Raw genomic sequence first — 22,570 nt, 5'->3', positions numbered from 1 at the left:
TATCATTGTTTTTCTAATTATTAATGCAATACTTTTTCTTAATCTGAGCATGTCACTTTTACATTGAAAAGTTTTTTTAAAAAAACTTGATCCTAGGATCCTAGTATATATAATAACAACATAAACAGTCCTTAAAAAAAAGCAAAAAAAAAAAAAAACTTGACATTGTCCAAGCTATACAGTGTTTGCAGTATAATTTTTTATATAATTTTAGGTTACAATCTGTTGTAGGTAATTAAGTCTTCAAAAATATGCTTTTTAATAACTATTTCCAATATAGATGATTTAATTATGTCTTTGTCACTGAAAATTTAGGTTACCTGTTTTTCACTTTTTAAAAATGGCAATTATAATCTGAGTATGCACTTAATTCTAACCAACTTAATACTTCACTAGCCACTCTTAAAAGCTGAAGAAAATTTTGAGGTCTCTGAAATTGTTTACAGTATGTTAAAAAGAAAGGATTCTATGTTTGTGTGTGTGTGTGTGTGTGTGTGTGTGTGTGTGTTTTAAATGATTTCTGAGCGTTTTTGAGTTTGTTGTTGTTTTTAGTTTTGTTGAAATACTTTAAACTGACATTGCATCATTGCTCATTCAAGGAAAAGTAACACGCAGTTCAGAATTTTGGTCAAGCCCCTAACACTTTATCTTTTTTCACATTTCTGCATCATTTCAGGCAGAGTGCTTGACCAAATCTGTATTATCAGGAACAGCCTTCCCTGTCATATGTTATTATAAGTTATATATCAGATGACCTGACATTGGGACACGGTTGACCTCCCCTACCCTTGTATCTCAGATAATTCCTTCTCAGTCTTCTTGGTTCTTCTTTCCTCCTCTGCCTACCAATTAAGTGATTTTTTTCCTACATAGTTGCTTCATCCTCATTTAAATTATTCCTTGTTCACATAATCCCTTGGCTTTCTCCACAGGCTAGGTTTTTATAATCCCTAACTCACGATTTCTATTTCTCACATTTCTGGCTCTACATTTTCATTTATCTACCAAACATCCCAGATTTTGCATGGTGAATGAGAAAGGCATATTTTATTTTAAATGAAAGTATATCGTGGTTGACATACAGAGAAAGAGGAAGTAGTGGGAAATAAGAAGGAAAAGGTAAGATATCAAAATTGTAAAAGGTCATTCAAGCTACATTAAGAAATGAAGAAGTCCACCAATACTATTAACAGTATAACCATATTTCCTTTGTATCAAGATAAAAATCACAGCACTAAACTTGACTCCCCTTCTCAGTCATATCTCCACAGTGTCAAAATCACTTCTTTCTGTGAAGTTGTTCTTTCCAGTTTTCTGCTCAGAGCCTGTCTTGCCTCTAAAAATCTAGATTAGATAAATCTGGGTTTATAAGTTGACTTTACCACTTAATTTTTTGACATTGAGAAAGTTACTTAATCTCTCTGAGCCTTTGGTTCTTTATGTGGAAAAGGGAGGGACAATAATAATCTTCAGTCCACAAGGTTGCAGTGAGAATTAAATTTGAAAATGTACTTAAAGCACAAAAATCCACTAAGGGATCAGTGAATGTTGATTGTTAACTGATCTTTTACCTGTTCCTCATTACCATACATTTTCCACATTAATACTAGTTTTTTATATTTGATATTACTACTACTTGTTGCATATAGACAAAAGTCAAAATTTCTTAATGTAGCGTAAAAGACCTTTCACAATTTTGATTTCTTTCCCATCTTATTTCCCACTACTTCTCTCTCTCTTTTTTTTTTTTTTAACATATCATTGTCTTTCACCATTGTATACTGTTATATATAATTATCTCTGCTGGACTGTTTTTCCTTCTAATTTTCTAACCTATGCTCTACCTGTTCCTTAATTACTAAACACACAGTAGTTAATATGTACCTCAAAAATGACAATTTCAATCTTTATCTGATTTCTCTTTCTCTTACTAGGTTTGATATGTCAAAGAAGACTGGATTTATTTTATTTTTTTTTTAATAACCTTTATAGTGCCTGCTCCTGTTAAAGTGTTAGACATATTCAGTTTAATAAAGACCTCTAAGCCCTACCTGTGGGAGGGGCTGTATTATTTAATCATGTTACTTTTAAGTTAGTGTTCTTATCCCAATTTTGTAGATTATTGAACAAAATAATATATAATTAGATATAATCACAAAATACCAGAATACATAACATTTTAAGGTATAAACATGGCATTTTAGTTTTTCATCCAAATTCTCTTCATATCATATCCTAGAATATCAGCAGCATATTTTTGTTGTATTTTATTCAGAATTTCAAAGGTTCAGATCATCGATTCATCTTGGAGAAAAGTTTTTTGAGTATATAAGAAATTATTACCAGTTAAGTGTGGTAGCCCAGCCTGTCATCCCAACTATAGGGAAGGTTGAGGCAAGAGGATAACTTAGTTTGAGGCCAGGCTGGGCAGCTTAGCAAGACCCTGTCTTACCGTAGGTGGTAGAAGGCCCACCCCTAGGTTCTATCTGTATTATCCTCCCACCCCCCAAAAATACCTTCTAATAAGAATTATTTTAAAAAATTTTCTAACCAGATGAGTTCTTAACAGATATATTATTGTATTTGAACTTCAGATTTTACTTATAATCCTTGGTCCCCATAGGGTAATGATGGACCGGTTGAACAAGAAATTAACAGTGCAGAAACTTATTTTGAAAGTGCCAGAGTGGAGTGTGCAATCCAGACATGTCCAGAATTGCTTCAAAGAGGTATGTCACACCTCATATATTGAAACACTAACACGTTTAAGGTAATATTACTGATTTTGTAATGCATTGAGTAATGTACTCCAAAGGAACTATAATGCTCTGTGTCTTAATATTAGTGTGTCTGACTGGAAATGATTGCATGTCTAAGATAAAGGCTTTCAAATGTCCTCCAAAATCAGATCTCATGCTTTTTACCTAAAACTTGTCATTTATACTCCTGCATGATTATTAGATCTATAATTTCATGAACTAATATATAATGGAGACAAATCTAAATAACAAATTTATTTGAAAATTTTTATTAACAGCAATAGCATGTAATTCTACTTATCCTCCAGAATTGTTGCCAGTAATGTTTCAACTCGTCCAACAAAAATAGAAGTGAACTAAGATAAGTTCACTTTATTCTTTTAAAAAATAAAGTGTATTTGTAATAACTTAGTAAAAATAATTTAACTTAAGCATAATTTTTCTAAGGAAGTGTTATTTTTATGAACTACATCTTTTTTTAAAGCAAATTATTTTCTTCTTGGATTTTTATTCTTATTTATAGATTTTGAGTCACTATTTCCAGAAGTAGCTAATAGCAAACTAATGATTCTGACTGTAACGCAGAAAACTAAGAATGATATGACTGTTTGGAGTGAAGAGGTAGAACTTGAAAGAGAAATGCTCTTAGAAAAGGTAATTTTCTTAATTACTAACAATTTAATTTCATGGTCCAACTTAAATACCATTAAAATGGTGTATTAAAATGTCTTTTCCAGTCTTTGTTCATTCTCTGAAACATTTCAATACTAAACATCTTTTTCTAAGAACTAAAAAGCTGCAATTTTTTTTGTCATTAGTATTTTTAAAAAACTTAGATTCTGTTCAATACTTTCCTTAATTTTTCTAAAATTTAAATCTGTTTTAGGAAATTTGGAAAAAGTAGTGCAAAGCAACTTTTTTGAAACTCTTCATATACTCTTTTTCTTTTTGCCCCTTCCTTCCATCTGCTCCCATTCTCCACTGTAAGGCATGTCAAGTAAATAGTGAAAATTACCCCAACAATCTCCAAGAATAGTAGCAATAAACAGTAAAATAGCACAATAAATACTGTATACAAATACAACATTTTTTTTTCACCTTAGCTTTTAACCTAATAACTTTCCATACCATTATATGTAGATATAGCTCATTTTTGGTAGAATCTTTATAGTATTTCATTATACAAGTAAACCATAAGTTTTTTAAAATTATTCTAAAATTTCCTGTGTGATTTAGATGAAAATCAAACTTTTGCTATTACCAGCAACACGCCAGTGAAAAATCTATTACATGTATTTTAATGAATCTAATAGCCATAAATTTCTAAATAGATGATTCCTGAATTAAGAGGCATTTACATTTTAAATTTTGGTAAATAATGTCAATTTGCCCACCAAAACCATTGTCCTAGTTTATATGCTGTCACTCTAGCTTAACCTGGACCGTAGCATTTTTTTTATCAGTCCAGGAGGTGATGAATTATAAGTCTAGTAATAAGTAATAAGTCTAGTAATTTAAAACTGTACAGTTATTTGTCTTAAGAGTTTGATATTGAATTTTATCATTTCTTCTACAAGATAGATAAGAATATTCCTCTGCTTGTATGACAAGTTAAGAATAACTCACTTGCTCACTTTAGCTAATGAGTTTAAAAATCTTTACCAACTCCCATGCTTGATGTCAGGAATTATTTTTTCTTTAGGGTTGGATGTATGGCTCTTTTCATTTATAATAATATATTACCATTTACATATTCAACAGTATTTTATGATAATAACTATATACTTAAATGTCCCACATGGAACCTTCTAATAAATTTCATTTAATCTTTAACAATTTTGAATATACTAATCATGTATTAATTAACAAAGGAGGTTATAGGAGAGGCACAAGGCATTGCCTCTGATTTTAAGAAGATGTGAATTTAGATGGAGTTTAAAAGGCAATAACTAGCAATAATATTTATTTACATATTAAGATAATGCTTCGTAAATATATACTTATCATCGCTGTTACTGAGCTGTTAGAGATCTCTTACAAGTGCATTACATTAATAGTCCCAATTTTGGAACAGTTAAAAGTTGTAGACCTAATTTGATACTGACTCCAGTATAGTTCTAAATTGGTTTTCTATAATAAATTGCAGGGCTTTGAAATGACAACCTGCTTCATCTTGAAATTTAAATTTATGACTGAAAACCATCTCGTTTTCTACGAAAGAAACAGATAATTTTGATTGATATATGTTAGTGACTATTTTGGAACCACACCTTGCTTACTCTCCAAGTAGATATTTTATGGTTTAAACTTGTTCTTATTTTTTCCAGAAGATATCACTGTTTGCTGTTGATGAACAGAAATGTTAAGAGAAAAACTGATTCTTTTGATAATGTGGAATTCTCTTTTTAATCCTTGTAAATATTTGATTGCATTGTTTTACTCAACCTTTGTAGTTTTTAGTCATGGCACATTCATTAAATTGAAATGTATTCTAATGACTTTTTAAGAATTTTGAAGGTTAATGGACTGTATCAATAAATTTAAGTATGGAAAATAATCTAGAGAATATAATGTTACTTTAATGTTTGTCATTATTTTACAAGTAGGTATTGGTGGGAAAATAAGTGATATACCTCTATAGCAGAGGGCAACAAAATTTGGGGTTGTCAAAAAACAAAATTATAACTAACTTAGTTTTCTAAAAAAGAAAAACTTTTGACATAAATTTAACAGTTAACTTAAGCAAAGAAGATGTAGGAATAGTGCAGCCCTCTGAATTAGAAGTTCAGAAAACTTCACTCTGCCATGCAAGCAAGGTGTATTTATAGACAGAAAGTAGAAGTGAGATCCAAATACAGCTTATGACAGCTCTGAATCGTATTTGAACATGATTGGCAACCTGTGATTGGCTGATACTCAGCTGTTTGTTACCAAGTAAACTTCTAACTTGGTAGTTCAGTTTATTTTTGTACCAAATTGATTTTAGGACGTTAATTGGAACTTAAGGCATGGAGACAGCCTCAACCAAATTTAACAGTTTAAAGATCTAATTGGCTTTCTTATTCTATAAAATAGAACAAGGCTTCCAATGACCTGAGCAGAGAAGGTTGGCTCTGTCAACAGAAAAGGACTAAGAATGAGAGAAGCAGCTTGGTCCTTTCATAGTTATTTTCCCCGTAGGGTTAAGACAGGGGACTGTCTTATGCTGGCTCGTATAAATGAGGTCTCTTAAGATTGGTGGTTGTGTAGCTCCTGGCTTATTTTTTGTTTGTTTGTTTTGAAAACTAGCCTGTCTTAAAGTTAGTTTAATAACATGTGGCCCCTGGCCTGAATAACTCCATTCTGGTTTGGTCTGATCTGGTGTAGTACCAAAGCAACTTTTTTTAAAAAAGTTTCTGTTTGACATATTCTAATTCTAAGCATCACTATTCTTGCACTTTGGGGACATGTTTAAGTAAAGTAACAGTTACTTGTATACGATCACTTGTGATACCTTGTGATATCAAGACAGGTATTCAGTTAATAACACGCAGGTAGTATACACAGTGTCTATGCTGGACCAAAAAGGATGATTCCCATCCCAGACATGATGGAAATTTTACTACACTACTAAGAATGTCAGGCAATTTAAAACTTAATGTTTCTAGAATTCTTTCATTGAATTTTTTGGAAGGTGCTTGACTGCAGGTAACTGAAACAATAGAAAGTAAATCCTCATATGGGGAGTCTTCTGTTTTGTAGGCATTGTCAGTCACTGAGTCTCAACTACTCAGTTCTGCCTTAATGTTTAAGCAGCCTTAAGCAACAATATATAAATGAATAGATGTGGCTGTGTTCCCATAGAACTTTTTATCAAAACAGGTATCAGGTAGGATTTGGCTATGGAGCTTTAGCTTGCTAGTGTCTAATTTAGGATATACCTACATTCCTAAGTCTTAGACTTTTGAGTATTTTAGCTGAAGACCAGACGTGCTCAGAGGGGTCTCTTCATTCTTGGTGATCAAGAAATCCAGGTTTCTTATGTGTATTCATATTCATGCATGACCCTAGGTATCACATCAGTTCTGAACCCTACAACTAACAGCCTCTGCCATGCCTCAAAGAATCTTGCCTTCTCTTTACACAGCTCAGCCCTTTGCTAAGGAACTGGGATGAATTGCTTTGTAGGCTGCTCAGGAACCTTCTTTGTGTATCGCATCATCTCTACTATTCTCCCTTAAAAATTTCAGGTGTTTCAGTAGTCAGTCCAGAACTCTTACTTTGCACCTACTTAGCTGAGTGACACCAGTAATTAAATACATTTTGAATGCCATGGTCTCTATTTCTTTTTCCCTTCTTTTGGCCAAAAAAAAAAAAAAAAGTCCCTAGACAGAAGGTTAGAGCAGTTTTGGAAATTACTTAATTTGTTTTGCTCCTTTCAACAACTACAATTTTATCTATTATTCAGGGTCTAAAAATCATTGCTTTGTGTAGTTTTTAGCACTATTTGGTACTTGTTACTCTGTTGTAGCTAAAAATGGAATTATGCCATTGCTTTTGAACATTTATGATTTTTCTTCAACATGTGATCTAGACTAAATATTCATTATCATATTTTCACTGCTTACATTTTTTATAAAGTTAATATAGACATTATAGAAATTAGGATGATAAGGCCAAAATTTTGATACAAAAGTTTAATATACAAAATATATACAGTTAATATACAAAAGATACACAGGGTGTATAATGAAGAGAAAGTATCCCAGTTACCCTTCTTCCCCGTCTATCAAGTTCAGTTACTTTTCTGTATCTTTTCAGAAATATTTCAGAACTTTTTAGATGGAGGTATATGTTGAAGAACACACAAACAAGTAATGTTTTAAAATAACTTACTCAAACTAATGAATGGTTTAGATTTTTTCATTATATTTTATTTTCCTTTTCATTCTTATTTCTAGTCTCCTTATTGATACAAGATGCAACTTCATAATTTATCACAAATTTAGGAATTAATAGTGCAGACTGATTAGTCATATTTCAAAAAGTAGGAAATAAGATAGAAGAAAAAAATACAGAATTTAAGCTTCAAAAGAAATAAAACTATTGTATTGACCATTGATCTTTTGAAATGGTGAAAATATTATGACTTTATAATTTAATTATCATTTTATTCTTATTGAGCCCTTTATCCAAAGCAGAAGATACTCCTTTAAGAAGTTGTTAAAAAATAAAATGATCTTTGGTGAAGACTATATTGAAAATATTCTTTGTATGTTTCTCTATGCAGTTCATTAATGGTGCTAAGGAAATCTGCTATGCTCTTCGAGCTGAAGGCTATTGGGCTGACTTTATCGACCCATCATCTGGTTTGGCAGTGAGTAATTAAATACATTTTGAATGCCATATCATGTGAAGTAAGATGATTTTTATTACAAAATTATTAAAAATGAAGACAGTTATTAATTTTTACCTTTATTAGCATAAAATTTGGTTTATATTAGTATATTTACTGTTTATAAACTGAAAATTAGAAATTAATATTGTCTGATTTCTTTAAGGAAGAAATGATTATTTTTAGAAGCGAAGAAAATATTTTTAACTATCCAGAGAAGTAACTTTTTGGAAATTGGTATTTAGAGTTATGCTTTGAAGACAATACTGACCCCAAATTGTGGTCTCATTTTAAATTCTGAATATTTCTTTCATTTACAAGTGGTGATAAAATCAGTTTTTTAATCTTAGGATATGTAGTGCTGTTTCTCAAAGTCAAAGATGTAATATAGACTAGAAATAGAAGTTTGATCTGGGCTTTAATTTTCTTATCTTGACAATGATGAAAGTGAATCAGCTGATTCTCAAAAGTTTATTTTATCTTTAAAGTTTGTATCTGATTCTAAGTAACATGAAATTTACTAAAAACATTCATATTTTCAGAATACACAGGTATTAGAGAAGCAGGTGTTAGGACAGTTTAGGTATCGCATATGACCTTTTTATTTTTTATTTGATTTTGTAAATATGTGGGGTATTAAAATGAATGTGTTCATATTTTCATAAAAAAATTATTGCTATAATTTATTTCTTCCTAATGAAAATATGATTTCATTTTTTATTTCCTCTAGTTTTTTGGACCATATACAAACAGCACTCTTTTTGAAACAGATGAACGTTACCGATATTTAGGATTTACTGTTGATGATCTTGGCTGCTGTAAAGTCATCCGTCATAGTCTCTGGGGTACCCATGTGGTTGTAGGAAGTATCTTCACTAATGCAACACCAGATAGCCATATTATGAAGAAACTAAGTGGAAACTAGCAATAATGTCATTTTATTTGCTGCTTTATTTGTTTGTTATTGATTGAACAATATAAACTGTCAAAGACTACAATTTTGGAAATATACTTATTTCCAGGTATTTATTTCAATGTTTATGGATTTACAACACTGGCAAGTGATTTGGGATTTTAAGATTACAAATGTTAATTATTCATATTGTCATTGAGTATATGTGGAGCACTTCCACATTGTACAAATGTGGTAGTTAACACACGATCAGGGTATGATTGGTCTCTTATTATTAGTTCTCCCCTTTATTGAAAAAGCCTTAGTTTTAATTATTTTTTTCAAAAAAATCATATATTTGGTTATTATGGCATGTGTTCTTTTATTGCAATATTTTAAAACTTAGTTCTTAAAAGATTTTAAAGTAGCTACAGTTTAATTTTCAAGTTGTTTTTAATAATACAAATGAGAATTCTACATCCATTGTAGACTTTTCTAATTTTCTTTCTTCTTTATTTGTTAAGCATTCTCAAACTAATCTAAATATTACTTTGAAATAACATGGGGAGGAAAAAGAATAAAGATAATACATCTTGATGTATAAAAAAACAAAAAGCATATGAATCTCATTCTTATACACACTTTAAAAAAAAAAATTCTTAACTCCTGAGTTGGGCCAGATAAATACATTGTATTTTCAGATAAAACTATGCCTCTGCTGCTGAATCACATTTCTTCAGCCTCGTTACTTTAGTGCCTTTGTGACAGAACTTGTTTTTACAGCATTATAAACTTTAAAGGAATCATCTTTAATTTGTAAGGCTTTGCCAATAGAAATAGACAAATCTCAGGGAAAAAACAATTTCTACCAACTGAAATAATTGAAATAAACTTTATATTTTTCTTTGTCTTTTGTTTTTGTAATTAAATTTTTGTTTTTAAAAGGAGTACATGGAGACCACCAACTTTGATTTAAAACTCTTTGCTTAGTTAACTTGTAGCTTGATATAATAACTATTGCCTGCAGTTGAAACAGTAAAAGTTACAAAGTTTGTATTCATTATGCGAAAAATGTGGTGGTTTCCATAACATTTTGAAAACAATTTATTAATGTGTGTATGTATATATACATGTATACATGCATATACACATGTATATGATAAGCTTTCATCTGTAACTAGCACCCAGTTAAAAACACCAAACATCAAGTGCTCCAGAGGATTATCCTGCTGCCTTCCAGGCATTTTACTTCTCCCAAAGATAACCTCTATTGCATAAATTGATTTTTATATCTGAACCCATATGTTTCCTTTTGTGTCTGGCTTCTTTTATTCAGACATCTGCTACATTGCACATTCTTTGTGCCATGGGTTGAAACTTGTTTTAACCATTCTAAAGTGCCATCTACTGGTTGAAATGATACTTACTCCTAGGTGGCCATAGCTATGTACTGTATTGTATGGGGAAGAGACTGACTACATGGTGCTGAGACTCCCTTTATTACCTTGACTTTCTAACAAGATTTCCAGAAACAAATAGCATGGTAAGCAGTAACTGCCAGTAATTTTTTTTTTTTCCTTGAAGTGTTATGGCAGGATTCAGGAAGGTAGAACTCTTGCTAGTGGTAATAATAGAAAGTGCTTAATTATTATGTACTCTGTAAGAAAAACACCTCAAGTATCAGATTTTTTTATGATAATTTGATCAGGACTGTATAACAAAGAATTTGTAAATTATCCACTTAAACATTAATTCTCTACCTTTTAAAATAAGATTTAGACATTGAAATCGATATTAAACCTGTCAATGAAAAAAAATTAGAGGATTGTAAAATTTATTTTTATAGGAACTTGGGAATTTTGGTATGACAGTTAAATGTTGAAAAGGGGTCTTTCAGATAATCTGATCCACATCACTTAGATTTTAAAGAACAAAATTGGAAAACAATGTACAAAGGTCACATCTAGTGTTGAAACCCTACACCAGAACTGGGCTGTAATTCCATTATTTACATATATTTCCTTTCTATATTTGTTCTTCATGGTTATCAAGAATCTAGTAAGTATCCAATTAAAAATATCAAAGAGGCAGAATATAAGCTGAAAAAACTTCAGTGTTAACTAATACTGGCTGCTCTATATCTTTCACTTAGAAATTTATTTCATTGAACCCTGTTTGCTCTGAATTTCTTTGAAAATTTCTGAAACATTTATTTAAAAATTCAGTTATAGGACTGGGGATATAGCTCAGTTGGTAGAGTGCTTGCTTCGCATGCACAAGACCATGGGTTCAATCCCCAGCACCACAAAAAAAAAAAAAAAAATTCAATTATAGAATGTTACACTTCAAACAGAAGTTCTCTGGCTTCATATTTAAAAATGCCTTTCTTGATTTCCATCACTTATATTTGAAAAAAATTCTGCTTGTAGTTCCAGTTCTGTTCTCTCTTCTCATGACTGGTTTCTTATTCCAAAGCAGGGTTTGTCCACCTCTGCACTATGTACATTCTGAGTCAGATAATTCTTTATTGTGAGGGTTTTATACATTGTAGTCTATTAAACAGATTTGTCTGAACTCTGCCCACTAGATACCAGTAGCAATACCTGATCATGACAAAAAATTTTCTGAAGTCAAGTTTAACCAGTTGTTCTGTATTTTATCTGACAACCCTACTCCCAATTGAGAAACACTGATTGAAGGCACCTTCTAACTCGGTGGTCTTCAACCTACATTTGTATATTAGGATCATCCAAGAAAGCACTTGATAATACTGATGATTCGGCCCCACTACCACAGATTGATTTCATTAGGTCCCTGAGGTCCGGGCATCAGCATTTTTAAAAGAATTTCCAAGTGCTTTATTATGCCATTAGGGTACTCTAAAACTCAGTGGAATAAAAAGGCATTAAAGAAATAAGAACAGGATATCAATATGAATTTTAAGGATTAAGGAAATATTTTTAGTAGGAGTGTCCTAATCAGACCCAAATCAATTAAAGAAAGGATTTGTTTGAGTCCCACTTCATGAACCCTTTTCTGCTACTGCACCCTCATCAGTCCTCCCTTATATTGAATAGTACTTTGTTGTATACTAGTATACAATTGTTTGGGGTTTTGATTTGGGTTTTTCTTAAATTTTGTCTCCCATACTTAGAAATTAGGAATCCCAATTCCCTACTGAAGAACAGCACTGAACATGAAACAGTAACTTTTATTCTCATCCTCTGATTACTAACCTGGGTATTTTAAACTTACATAGATTTTTGTCTGCCCTCCATTCTTTTTGTCAATAGGATATATGTAGACTGTTACTTCATTATCCAGTGGACTTAGATAAAGGCTTTGAGTGTTTGACTTCCAATTATACTGAAAATTACTATAATCACTTAAAAACGTGTTACTGCTATAGAAAGCAGATAAATGATTGCTTGACTGATAACAAAGGTGACATTGCAGTGCAGTGAGAAAAGGGTGATCTTTTTAAAATATCCTCCTGGGTCATTGAATATACATACAAGAAAAGAATATTTTTACTCTTACCTTGCACCATACACAAAAATTACTTCCAAATGGATGGCTTAATGTAGATGTGAAAAGTTTAAAGCAATTAAGTAAAAAAACTTAGTGACCTTGGAGTAGACAAAACTTTTCTAATAACCAAATGAAGGGAAGGTTTTGATGAATTACAGTAAAATTAAGCTTTTAATGCATCAAAGACTCATGAAGGTGAAGGCAACTAACAATTGGATATATAAACACATCCATCAACCCAGCAATATAAAATATCCAACAAAATCTCATTCAAGATATATCAAGAAGTCATAAAATTGGTGTTACAGTTTGGATGAGATGTCCCCCAAAAGCTCCTATTAATGCAAGAGTATCCACAGGTAAGATGATTAGATTATGAGAGTGGTGACCTGATTGGTTCCTCCTAGTTTGGATCCACTGGATGTAACTGTTGGCATGTGGGACAAGGCTGGAGGAAGTGGGTCACTTGGGATGTGCCCTGAAACCGGGGGAGGGCGGGATTTTGTTCTTCCTGTGCCCCCTCTGCCTGACCATGCATTGAGAAGCTTTCCTCCATTGTCATCTATCATGATGTGCTGCCTTACTTTGGGCCCAGAACAGTGGAATTGGTAGTCTATGAACTGAGACCTCTGAAGTCATGAGCCCCAAGTAAACTTTTCTAAGTTTTTCTTATTGCATATTTTAACATATTGACACAAAAGCTGACTAAAACAATTAAAAAAATAAAGCTTTATATATAAACATTGGCAAAAAATAACCCAAATGGCCAATGAATATTGGGTCATTGAATATACATACAGGGGAAGAATATACATGGGGTATATTCATTGGGTAAAAAATATACACTGCAGATACACACACACACACACACACATTGGGTTTATATACCCAAGTAGGTTCTCTACTTAAATCAGGTTGCAACTATGTACATCCACACAATATCATATCATACCATACCACTGCATGTTTCCCCCTACAGTGGGTGAAATGAAGAAGATAACAAGTGTTGGCAGAGATATGGAACATTTGCTATTATTGGGAGGATAGAATAGTAAAAACACTGGAAAACTGGAAGTTTTAAATCTTAATATATCATAGGGCTTAGCAATTCCACCGAGACAGAGACCCAGGAGAAATGGGTACAGAGGTTCCACCCAAAGGCATGTGTTCCTATAAACATCTATACCAGCACAATGTTAATAGCTGAAGTAGGAAACTACTCAAATGCCCATTGAAATTAAAATGAACATATCAATTGTGGCATGTTCACATAGTGGAATGCTACATAATACTGAAAATAAATGCTTTATGACTACAACAAAATGGTAGAAGCTATTTAATATACAATAATGTGTAAAAGAAGCCAACACAAGAGTACATACTATACAATCCCGTTAATGTCAATCACAAAAATGAAAGTTCTGCTAGAAGTTTAGGATGGCATTTACCCTTGGGAGGGGAAAGATTTGGTTCTGGAATGTCTCCCAAAGGCCTGTGGTTAAAGACTTGATCACCAACCTATGGCACTATTTGAAAGGGGTATAACCTTTAGAAGGTGGTGTAGTGGAAGGAAATCAGGTCATTGGGGGTGTGTCCTTAAAGTGGGTACTGGAATCCCAGCCCCTTGTTTCTTTGCTTCCTGGTTCCCTCCATAGGTAGACAGGTTTTCTCTGCTGCCCCCTCCTACCACCATACCACCATATGTCCAAAGCAATGGAGACAACTGATGGCAGATCGAAACCTCTGAAACTGAGCCAAAATAAACTACTTCCTTTTAAGTTGATTATTGCAGATATTTTTCACCTCAACAGAAAGATAATTAACACACTGGCTGGAAAGTAGTACTAACTTTTCCTTCTTGGAACAAAAATAGGCCAAGCAGGCAAGGTTGCAGTGCTATAATCTGCTTTGATCTTGTTCTCTATAAAACTTGAGGCTCTAATTGCTTCAATTTTGTGTTATATAGATTATATTTAAGTTACAAATTATATATTCTAGTATGAAGATCTTGTGTCATTAAATTGTCACTTAAATGGATGCTAATTTAATAATACAAAAACAGGAACAATTTTTTAAAACTAGTTTGTACTCATTGCCTATGTTGCAACTGTATATGCCACTTTGCTACAAATTGAATTTTTAGGTTTTTAGTAATAAAAAGCTATCCCTGTCACAGATATCTTGAGGAAGTGCCTGCCAAAACGTGCAGTTTTGTTGCTAGAGTACTTGAGCACGATTCTTGTCACATAGATGATCAGTGATAGATGTTGTGAAATGCACACTGAGTGACTTAATGATGCTTCAAAACAGTTAATTCAGATTTACTGGGATCCACTGGGGCTTCGCCTTGGTACCCACTGAGATCCAACAACCTGGTGTAAGGAGATCTCTAGTTTCAGATTAGTTCAACATGTTTTATAATCATAGCATTATTTCATCAGCACAATTGGAACAGTATGAAATATGCTGCCTGTCTCCCAAATATTATGTGGTACATACTTACACTAAAAAAATTAGTTTTACCTGAAATACAAAATCATCTTACTCTATTTTATTTGCTAAATCTGTTGACCCTATGTGAATGACATTTGCTGCCAAAAAGTAGTTGTGGTTTTTTTGCACATAAGTATTATTTTTATTATTTTTTTGCAAATACCAATGAATTCCCTATTAATAGAGCTCTGTGCTACTTCCAGTCTTTGCTAGTATAAACAATGCCACATTGTACTATCTGTGTTTGTGACATTTCTTGGCTTCACCAATGTGTCTTGAGGATATATTTCTTTACTATTATTATTATTATTATTTACTTATATATGACAGCAGAATGCATTACAATTCTTATACATATAGAGCACAATTTTTCGTATCTCTGCTTATATATAAAGTATATTCACACCAGTTCGTGTCTTCATACATGTACTTTGGATAATAATGTCCATCACATTCCACCATCATTAATAACCCATGCCCCCTCCCTTTCCCTCCAACCCCTTTGCCCTATCTAGAGTTCGTCTATTCCTCCATACCCCACTATGAATCAGCCTACTTCTATCAGAGAAAATATTTGGCATTTGATTTTGGGGGATTGGCTAACTTCATTTAGCATTATCTTCTCTAACTCCATCCATCTACCTGCAAATGCCATGATTTTATTCTCTTTTACTGCTGAGTAATATTCCATTGTGTATATATGCCATATTTTTTTATCCATTCATCTATTGAAGGGCATCTAGATTGGTTCCATAGTTTAGCTATTGTAAATTGTGCTGCTATACACATTGATGTGGCTGTGTCCCTGTAGTATGCTGTTTTTTAAGTTCTTTGGGTGTAGACCAAGGAGAGGGATAGCTGGGTCAAATGGTGGTTTCATTCCCAATTTTCCAAGAAATCTCCATACTGCTTTCCATATTGGCTGCACCAATTTGCAGCCCTACCAGCAATTTATGAGTGTATCATTTTCCCCACATCCTCACCAACACTTATTGTTGTTTGTCTTCATAATAGCTGCCATTCTGACTGGAGTGAGATGAAATCTTAGAGTAGTTTTGATTTGCATTTCTCTAATTGCTAGCGATGATGAACATTTTTTAATATATTTGTTGATTGATTGTATATCATCTTCTGAGAAGTGTCTGTTCAGATCCTTGGCCCATTTATTGGTTGTTTTTTGTTTGTTTGTTTGTGTGTGTGTGTGTGCTTAGCTTTTTGAGTTTTTTGTATACCCTACAGATTAGTGCTGTATCTGATGTGTGAGGGGTAAAGATTTGCTCCTAAGATGCCAAGATGTAGGCTCTCTATTCACCTCACAGATTGTTTCTTTTGCTGAGAAGAAACTTTTTGGTTTGAGTTCATGCCATTTATTGATTCTTGATTTTAATTATTATGCCAAAAGAGTCTTATTAAGGAAGTTGGGGCCTAACCCCACATGATGGAGATTAGGGCCTACTTTTTCTTCTGTTATACACAGGGTCTCTGGTTTTATTCCTAGGTCCTTGATCCATTTTGAGTTGAGTTTTGTGCATGGTGAGAGATAGGGGCTTAATTTCATTTTACTGCATATGGATTTCCAGTTTTCCCAGCACCATTGTTGAAGAGGCTATCTTTTCTCCAATGCATGTTTTTGGCACCTTTGTCTAATATAAGTTAATTGTAATTTTGTGGGTTAGTCTCTGTGTCCCCTATTCTGAACTATTGGTCTACCAGTCTGTTTTGGTGCCAATACCACGCTGTTTTTGTTACTATTGCTCTGTAGTATAGTTTAAGGTCTTGTATAGTGATGTCACCTGCTTCACTCTTCCTGCTAAGAATTGCTTTAGTTATTCTGGATCTGTTATTTTTTGAGATGAATTTCATGATTGTTTTTTTTCTATTTCTATGAGGAATGCCATTGGGATTTTGGTATGGTAGTATGGTCATTTTAATAATATTAATTCTGCCTCTCCAAGAGCAAGGTAGATCTTTCCATCTTCTAAGTTCAGTAGTTGTTTTTAATGGTAAGAAACTTACAGGACCAAACTAAAAAAAAAAAAAAAAAAATTAAAGACCAGTACCTACTGAAGTTATAAAGGGTACACACTTTGAATACTCTGGAAAATCAACACATTCAGGATTAAACAATACCTCCATGGCTTATCAGCTGTTTATAATTTCAATTTTTCCCTTTGATTGTTCATGATCACTGTTTATTTATCACTATTTTATCTCTCATGTTTGTTTTTAAAATGTGACTTAGATCTTCAATATTAAAATTGACAATACTTTTGAAGACTTTAATTTTCCATATTTCTATTAGATTACACAAGGACATGAAATTCATTTCTCGTTTGCTTACATAGCATGTGGCTTCATTTACCCTTGTTTAAATTTATTTTAAGTAATACAAACTCCATCTCCAATGTCACACAATCTTAATTGTCAATTTTAAGGTTTGTTGCCATCCGAACTGAATTAAGTGACTGTTAGGGTCAAAAGGAAGACATAGTTCTGGCACAGTAAACAAGCTTGGAAAGAGAAAGGGAAAGTATGTTTATTACAGTGTAACTAAGTTATAGTAATAAGATTTGTCCTATATTAAGCCCGGGTGAGTTAAAATACCTTCTCAGAGTCAAGTGGTCACTCATGGGAAATAAATTAATTCTCCTGAGACCCTGGAGCATGAATTAGTGATCTGGAAGAGGGAATTAATCTCAAATGGATGAGCACTTGGCTTTGAAATTGCTCTCTATTTATAGTTCTCTTAGAATCAAATTTAGATCGAACCCACAGCATAGTTTTATGCAGATAAACCAAACTCCACATTGATTCAAAACAATAATGTCTCCAAGTGGTAAAAATAATTTTAGCCTATTGAAAAAAAAACTTTTGTGTGTATGTGTGTGTGACAATGAACACACCAAGTCCCCCCCAGAAAATTAGAGGTGAGGCTGAAAAGTGAAGAAGCAGCAAGTATTATTTATTGCTTTCAAAACTATTGATCCACTTCTGAAATTAATCCTATTTTTCGTTTTTAAAGTTTTATTTTCACAGGCAACTTAAAGATTCGTAAAAGCCTAATTAGATAGTTAATTTTCTCACATTGTATTATGAAGGATAACTGAAAAAAAGATTAACTCCATAAATTACATGTAAGTATCAATCCCATTTCCTTTTCCATCATTTAGATAAAAGACACTCAGAGTTGTAAGTTTTGGTTGGTTATAAACCAACTAACTAGCAGAAGGAGCTGTGGCAAGTTCGGGATTACCTTTGGCTGTTGGACTTCCCGCTACATTCCTCCATTTCATAGTGGAAAATAATCTAATTCTAACAATGAGTGTCCTTTTAATGAATATACATATGAACACACACACACACACACACACACACACACATATATATATATATATATATATATGTATACACACTCACACATGCACATACTTCTTGTGAACAAAACTTCTAACTGCAAAATAGCTATATATGTGAATCATGTTACCTGATTTAAATATTAAAGTTTATAAAATATGAATATTTCAAATGGAAAAGAACCTCTAAATTTTTTTTATTAGAGCTTTATGGTTGTACAAAGTAATTGGGTTCATGCATGGATCTTTCAGTTCATAATTTCCCTTTTCCTTCCTGTCCTCCCCGCTTTCTTCTTCCTCTACTAGACTTCTTTTGCTGATCTATTAATTTGCTGCAGTCTGGCTGGGCACAATCAGGAGCCACTTGTCAAAAGAAACTAACTTTATTTTTAGAACCACACACGCCAAACAAAACAGCCTCTCAGGAAAAACCCTCAGAGCCTCAACTGCCACCACCGGCTTTCCACAAGTCTCTCTCTCCCCCACAAGCTTCTCTCCACCTCCCACAATCCTCCTGCTCTTGAGGCCGATTGGCTGGGTCACGTGGGCAGAGCCAAAAAAGTCCCCCAATGAGCAACTCCGTGGTCTGAAAGGGCAGGGAAACAGCCCAATGAGCATCACCGCAGAGGAGCCAATCAGCTAGATGTTGCTGGGGCCGCTGTGAGCCAATCATCAGCCGGCAGCTGGAAGTTTGCTGGGGCCCCTTCGGCTGTGGCTCTCAACATTAATTTATATGTGATCAGTTTCTTATGTAATCTTATCCTTACCTCCATTTTATTTTATTCTAGCTTCTGTATATGAGAGAAAACATTCAACCTTTGAGTTTTTGAGTTTGAGTAATTTCACATAGCATGATATTCTCCATTTTCACACCTTTTACTGGCAAATGCCATAATTTCATTCTTTTTAATGGCTGAGTAGCACTCCATTGAATGTATATACAACAATTTCTTAATTCATTCCAAGGCATCTCGGTTGATTCCATAATTTAGCTATTGTGAATTGTACTGCTATAAACATTGATGTGGCTCTGTTGCTGTAGTATGACGATTTTAGATCTTTGGGGAAAATACCAAGGAGTGGGAGAGCTGGATCAAATGGTGGTTCCATCCCTAGTTTTTTTGAGGAATCTCCAAACTGCATTCCAGAGTGGTTGTACTAAGTCTGCAGTTAGAACATCTAATTTTGAACTGAGGACTTTTTGTAACTTTTTTAATGGTCATTGATATTTAAAAACATAGTTTGCAATGATACTTTTGACCAATAGGTGTCACCATCTAATTACCTAGAAATTCCTCAAATTTGGGACTTCTAGTTTTGCAAAGACTTGGAGCCTTCTGATTTTGTAAAGAATAACCTATCTTATCTATTCTGCATGTCTAAAATTTGAATTATTCTATTTAAAAAGAGAAATCCTTATACATTGCTAATGACTTCTTTGTTTTCTCCTCATGCTATTAATCATTATTATTAGATGCCACTATCTGGGCTGTGAAACTATATTATGTTTTAAATAGAAAATGAATTTGCAGTAACTAGACTGTCTAACAGTTACACATCATTTTTTCCCATTTTTTAAATCACAACATCCTGGGAAAGAATGTCACAGTGCAGTCTAGTATCTTGAGAGAAAGATTCCTAATGTAAGGCAAGTGGCAGCAGAAAACATACGGTGAGGTCAAATTTTTCTTCACCAGCAAAGAAGTCAGAAATCTTAGCCAGAAAGCACTGTGTTTAGTCTAATGTGGTTTCATTTTGTTTCTATTGTCAAGCAATTATTTAGTGCTTATTGTCCCATAAAAAAAGAAACCATGTCTCTGAAATATGAAAGCAAACAGTCAATAAGGGTTAGCTGTTGAGCTTTAGACGTGTTTGTAATGTATTGTGGCTTCACAGAAGAATTAAAAACATGTAATATGTGAACTACAGAAAAATGCATCAAAAAATGAACCAGTTAAGGTCTAGGGTTGTAGCTCAGTGGCAGAGCACTTGCCTAGCTTGTGTGAGGCACTGGATTTGATCCTTAGCACCACATAAAAATAAATGAATGAAATAAAGGCATTCTGTCCATCTACAACTACAAAAAAAATTTTGTTAACTGAACCAGTTAAATTTTTTCATGTTACTGTGCAGCATTTAGAACAGGACATGGCAAAATTCAAAGTGGCTTCTGAATCATAAAGGAAAATTCAAAATTTATAATTATTTTAATATTGTTCTGATTGGAAAAATAAGCCTCAGAGTAATATACACATTAATTGAACTTTAAGGACAAGTTAAATAAGCAACAGAACTTATACAAACAGTTTGTAGCTTTGTAGGCACGAAAGAAAAAGGTATTAAACTATAGCTGCTTTTTAGTCCTCCCCTTTAGTTTTTAAATGAAAAAATTCAAAAGCATGAGTTAATGCCCTGGAGAGACTTTAAGAGGTCTGTCCAAGGTTGCGTTAGAATCCAGGTTCCTGGGTCTTTGTGAACTACTTCTCTTTTAATTAGCAATTTCTGATAATTCAGCTAGGCTTTGAAATTAATATTTTATTTTCTACTAAAAAAAGAATTTTCAAGTACAGTGTAGGCTTTTATAATATTACCAATTTGCATTACATGATCACTATTTTTAATGCAATCTTAATTAGAAACCGCAGCTCTACTTCATTCAGTGCATCAGTGACAACAGAAATATCAAGAAGTTCTGTCTGATGATGGTATAAGGATTAATAGAGAAAGAAAGGCCAATACCTTTGATGTGATAAAATATTTGATGTGCTCAGTAATATTTAGATTTTTATAGTTATACACATTTATGGTTTTAAGAAGGCGCCTTTGTTGTTGAATTTCCTTCCGAAACAGTAATGTTATAGATCTGAAACTCCTATTTTTTTTTTTGTGGCTCCTGCAAGATTTCTCAGGAATGCAACTATCACATTATGCCAAAATAAACAATTGAGATTATGGGACTATTAATTTGATCTTGGGGAACTATTTCAAGCATTCTGTTGTTCACAGTGCACTCTATTTACCAACATAGGTAAAAGCAAGCCCTTTGTTATTTATTTCAGTCATTGCTTGCTTACACTATATGATATGGTTTGAATATGGTGTCTCTCTAAAATTAATACTTTAGAACTTAACCCCCAAGGCAATAGGTATTCAGAGGGAGGGCATTTGGGGAAGTGATAGCTTTAATTCTCCTATGAAAGAGATTTCAGAGAGATCTCTCCCATTCCCTTTATCTTTTCTGCCCAACGAGGACATATCCTACCCACTTCCAGCAATCCAAACAACAGACTGTCATTTTCACAAGTGGGAAAACAAGCAGAAGAAGTTAGGTGAGATGGTAACGTCACACAGATAATGAGAGGCAGAGCCAGGATTAGAACAGGAGCAATTGAGCCCACAGTCTAACGTAATGCCTCTCCTGATGCCAGTTTGTAAGGAACAGCCTTCTTCAGTTCAGATGTATTGAAACTGAAGAGGAATATGGGCATGGGAATATGTACCAGGTAGTAGGGACAGGAATCTAAAATTCAGAGAATTGTCAAGATCAGGATCTAGAATTGAATGCCTCATAAACCTCACTCGGTTAACTTAATATTAAGTTATAACTTAATAACTTAATATTCACAACACTTCATTACTGAATCTGAGATTCAGATTTAACCCATTGATTTAACACAACTCAGGAAGTATATGGGAGCAGCAATCAAAATTATACAGATTTTCAGACTCCTTGAAAAGAATGTTGAGACACTTTGTCACCAAACCTCTCATAGTTGTTGAATTCTGCTTATCTTTCGCTTTCTTATGTATTCCAATAATTTGCTTGTGGGCTGTATTGATTTCCATTTGGTTTAGTAAATCAGGAGGCTTGTTAAAGTTCCAACCTTTACCAAGTGTTTTATGATTCTAAAATTCTCAATATTGCAACATGCCAAAGAAATATTATGATGAGTTCAGATATCCATACACACCACAGGAAATTAAAGAGCTGAATAGCATTGTCATTAAGAGAATGAGCTTTGAAAAAATGACTGGGTTTAGATCTCAACTCTGACATTTTTAAGTTTTCTGACTGTGAGCATGTTATTTTCTGCCTCTAATGACACTCCTCATGGGAAGTTTTAAGATTTAGGAGGGATGACACATGCATGTCACTTCTCACTATTCC

General features: G+C 33.2%; 1 protein-coding gene across 10 annotated transcripts in view; it reads left to right on the top strand.

Moving 5' to 3' along the window:
• The window catches only part of Mmadhc (metabolism of cobalamin associated D), a 77,963-nt gene that overhangs the window by 6,198 nt on the left and 49,195 nt on the right, over window positions 1-22,570 (top strand). For 6 of the 10 annotated variants that reach the window (XM_015479165.2, XM_048812251.1, XM_015479166.2 and 3 more), the window contains 4 exons: window positions 2,624-2,729; window positions 3,283-3,413; window positions 8,029-8,115; window positions 8,864-10,322. In XM_015479165.2, the coding sequence (XP_015334651.1) occupies window positions 2,624-2,729; window positions 3,283-3,413; window positions 8,029-8,115; window positions 8,864-9,058 (519 nt within the window). In that variant the 3' untranslated portion in view covers window positions 9,059-10,322. Of the gene's footprint in view, window positions 1-2,623; window positions 2,730-3,282; window positions 3,414-8,028; window positions 8,116-8,863; window positions 10,323-22,570 lie in introns of those variants that run through there. The other 4 variants (XM_048812250.1, XM_048812249.1, XM_048812248.1 and 1 more) reach the window with 1 other exon arrangement.

Source organism: Marmota marmota, unplaced genomic scaffold, assembly GCF_001458135.2.
Source record: "Marmota marmota marmota unplaced genomic scaffold, marMar, whole genome shotgun sequence".
Classification (NCBI taxonomy): Eukaryota; Metazoa; Chordata; class Mammalia; order Rodentia; family Sciuridae; genus Marmota; species Marmota marmota.
This window is presented reverse-complemented; position numbering and strand designations above follow the sequence as displayed.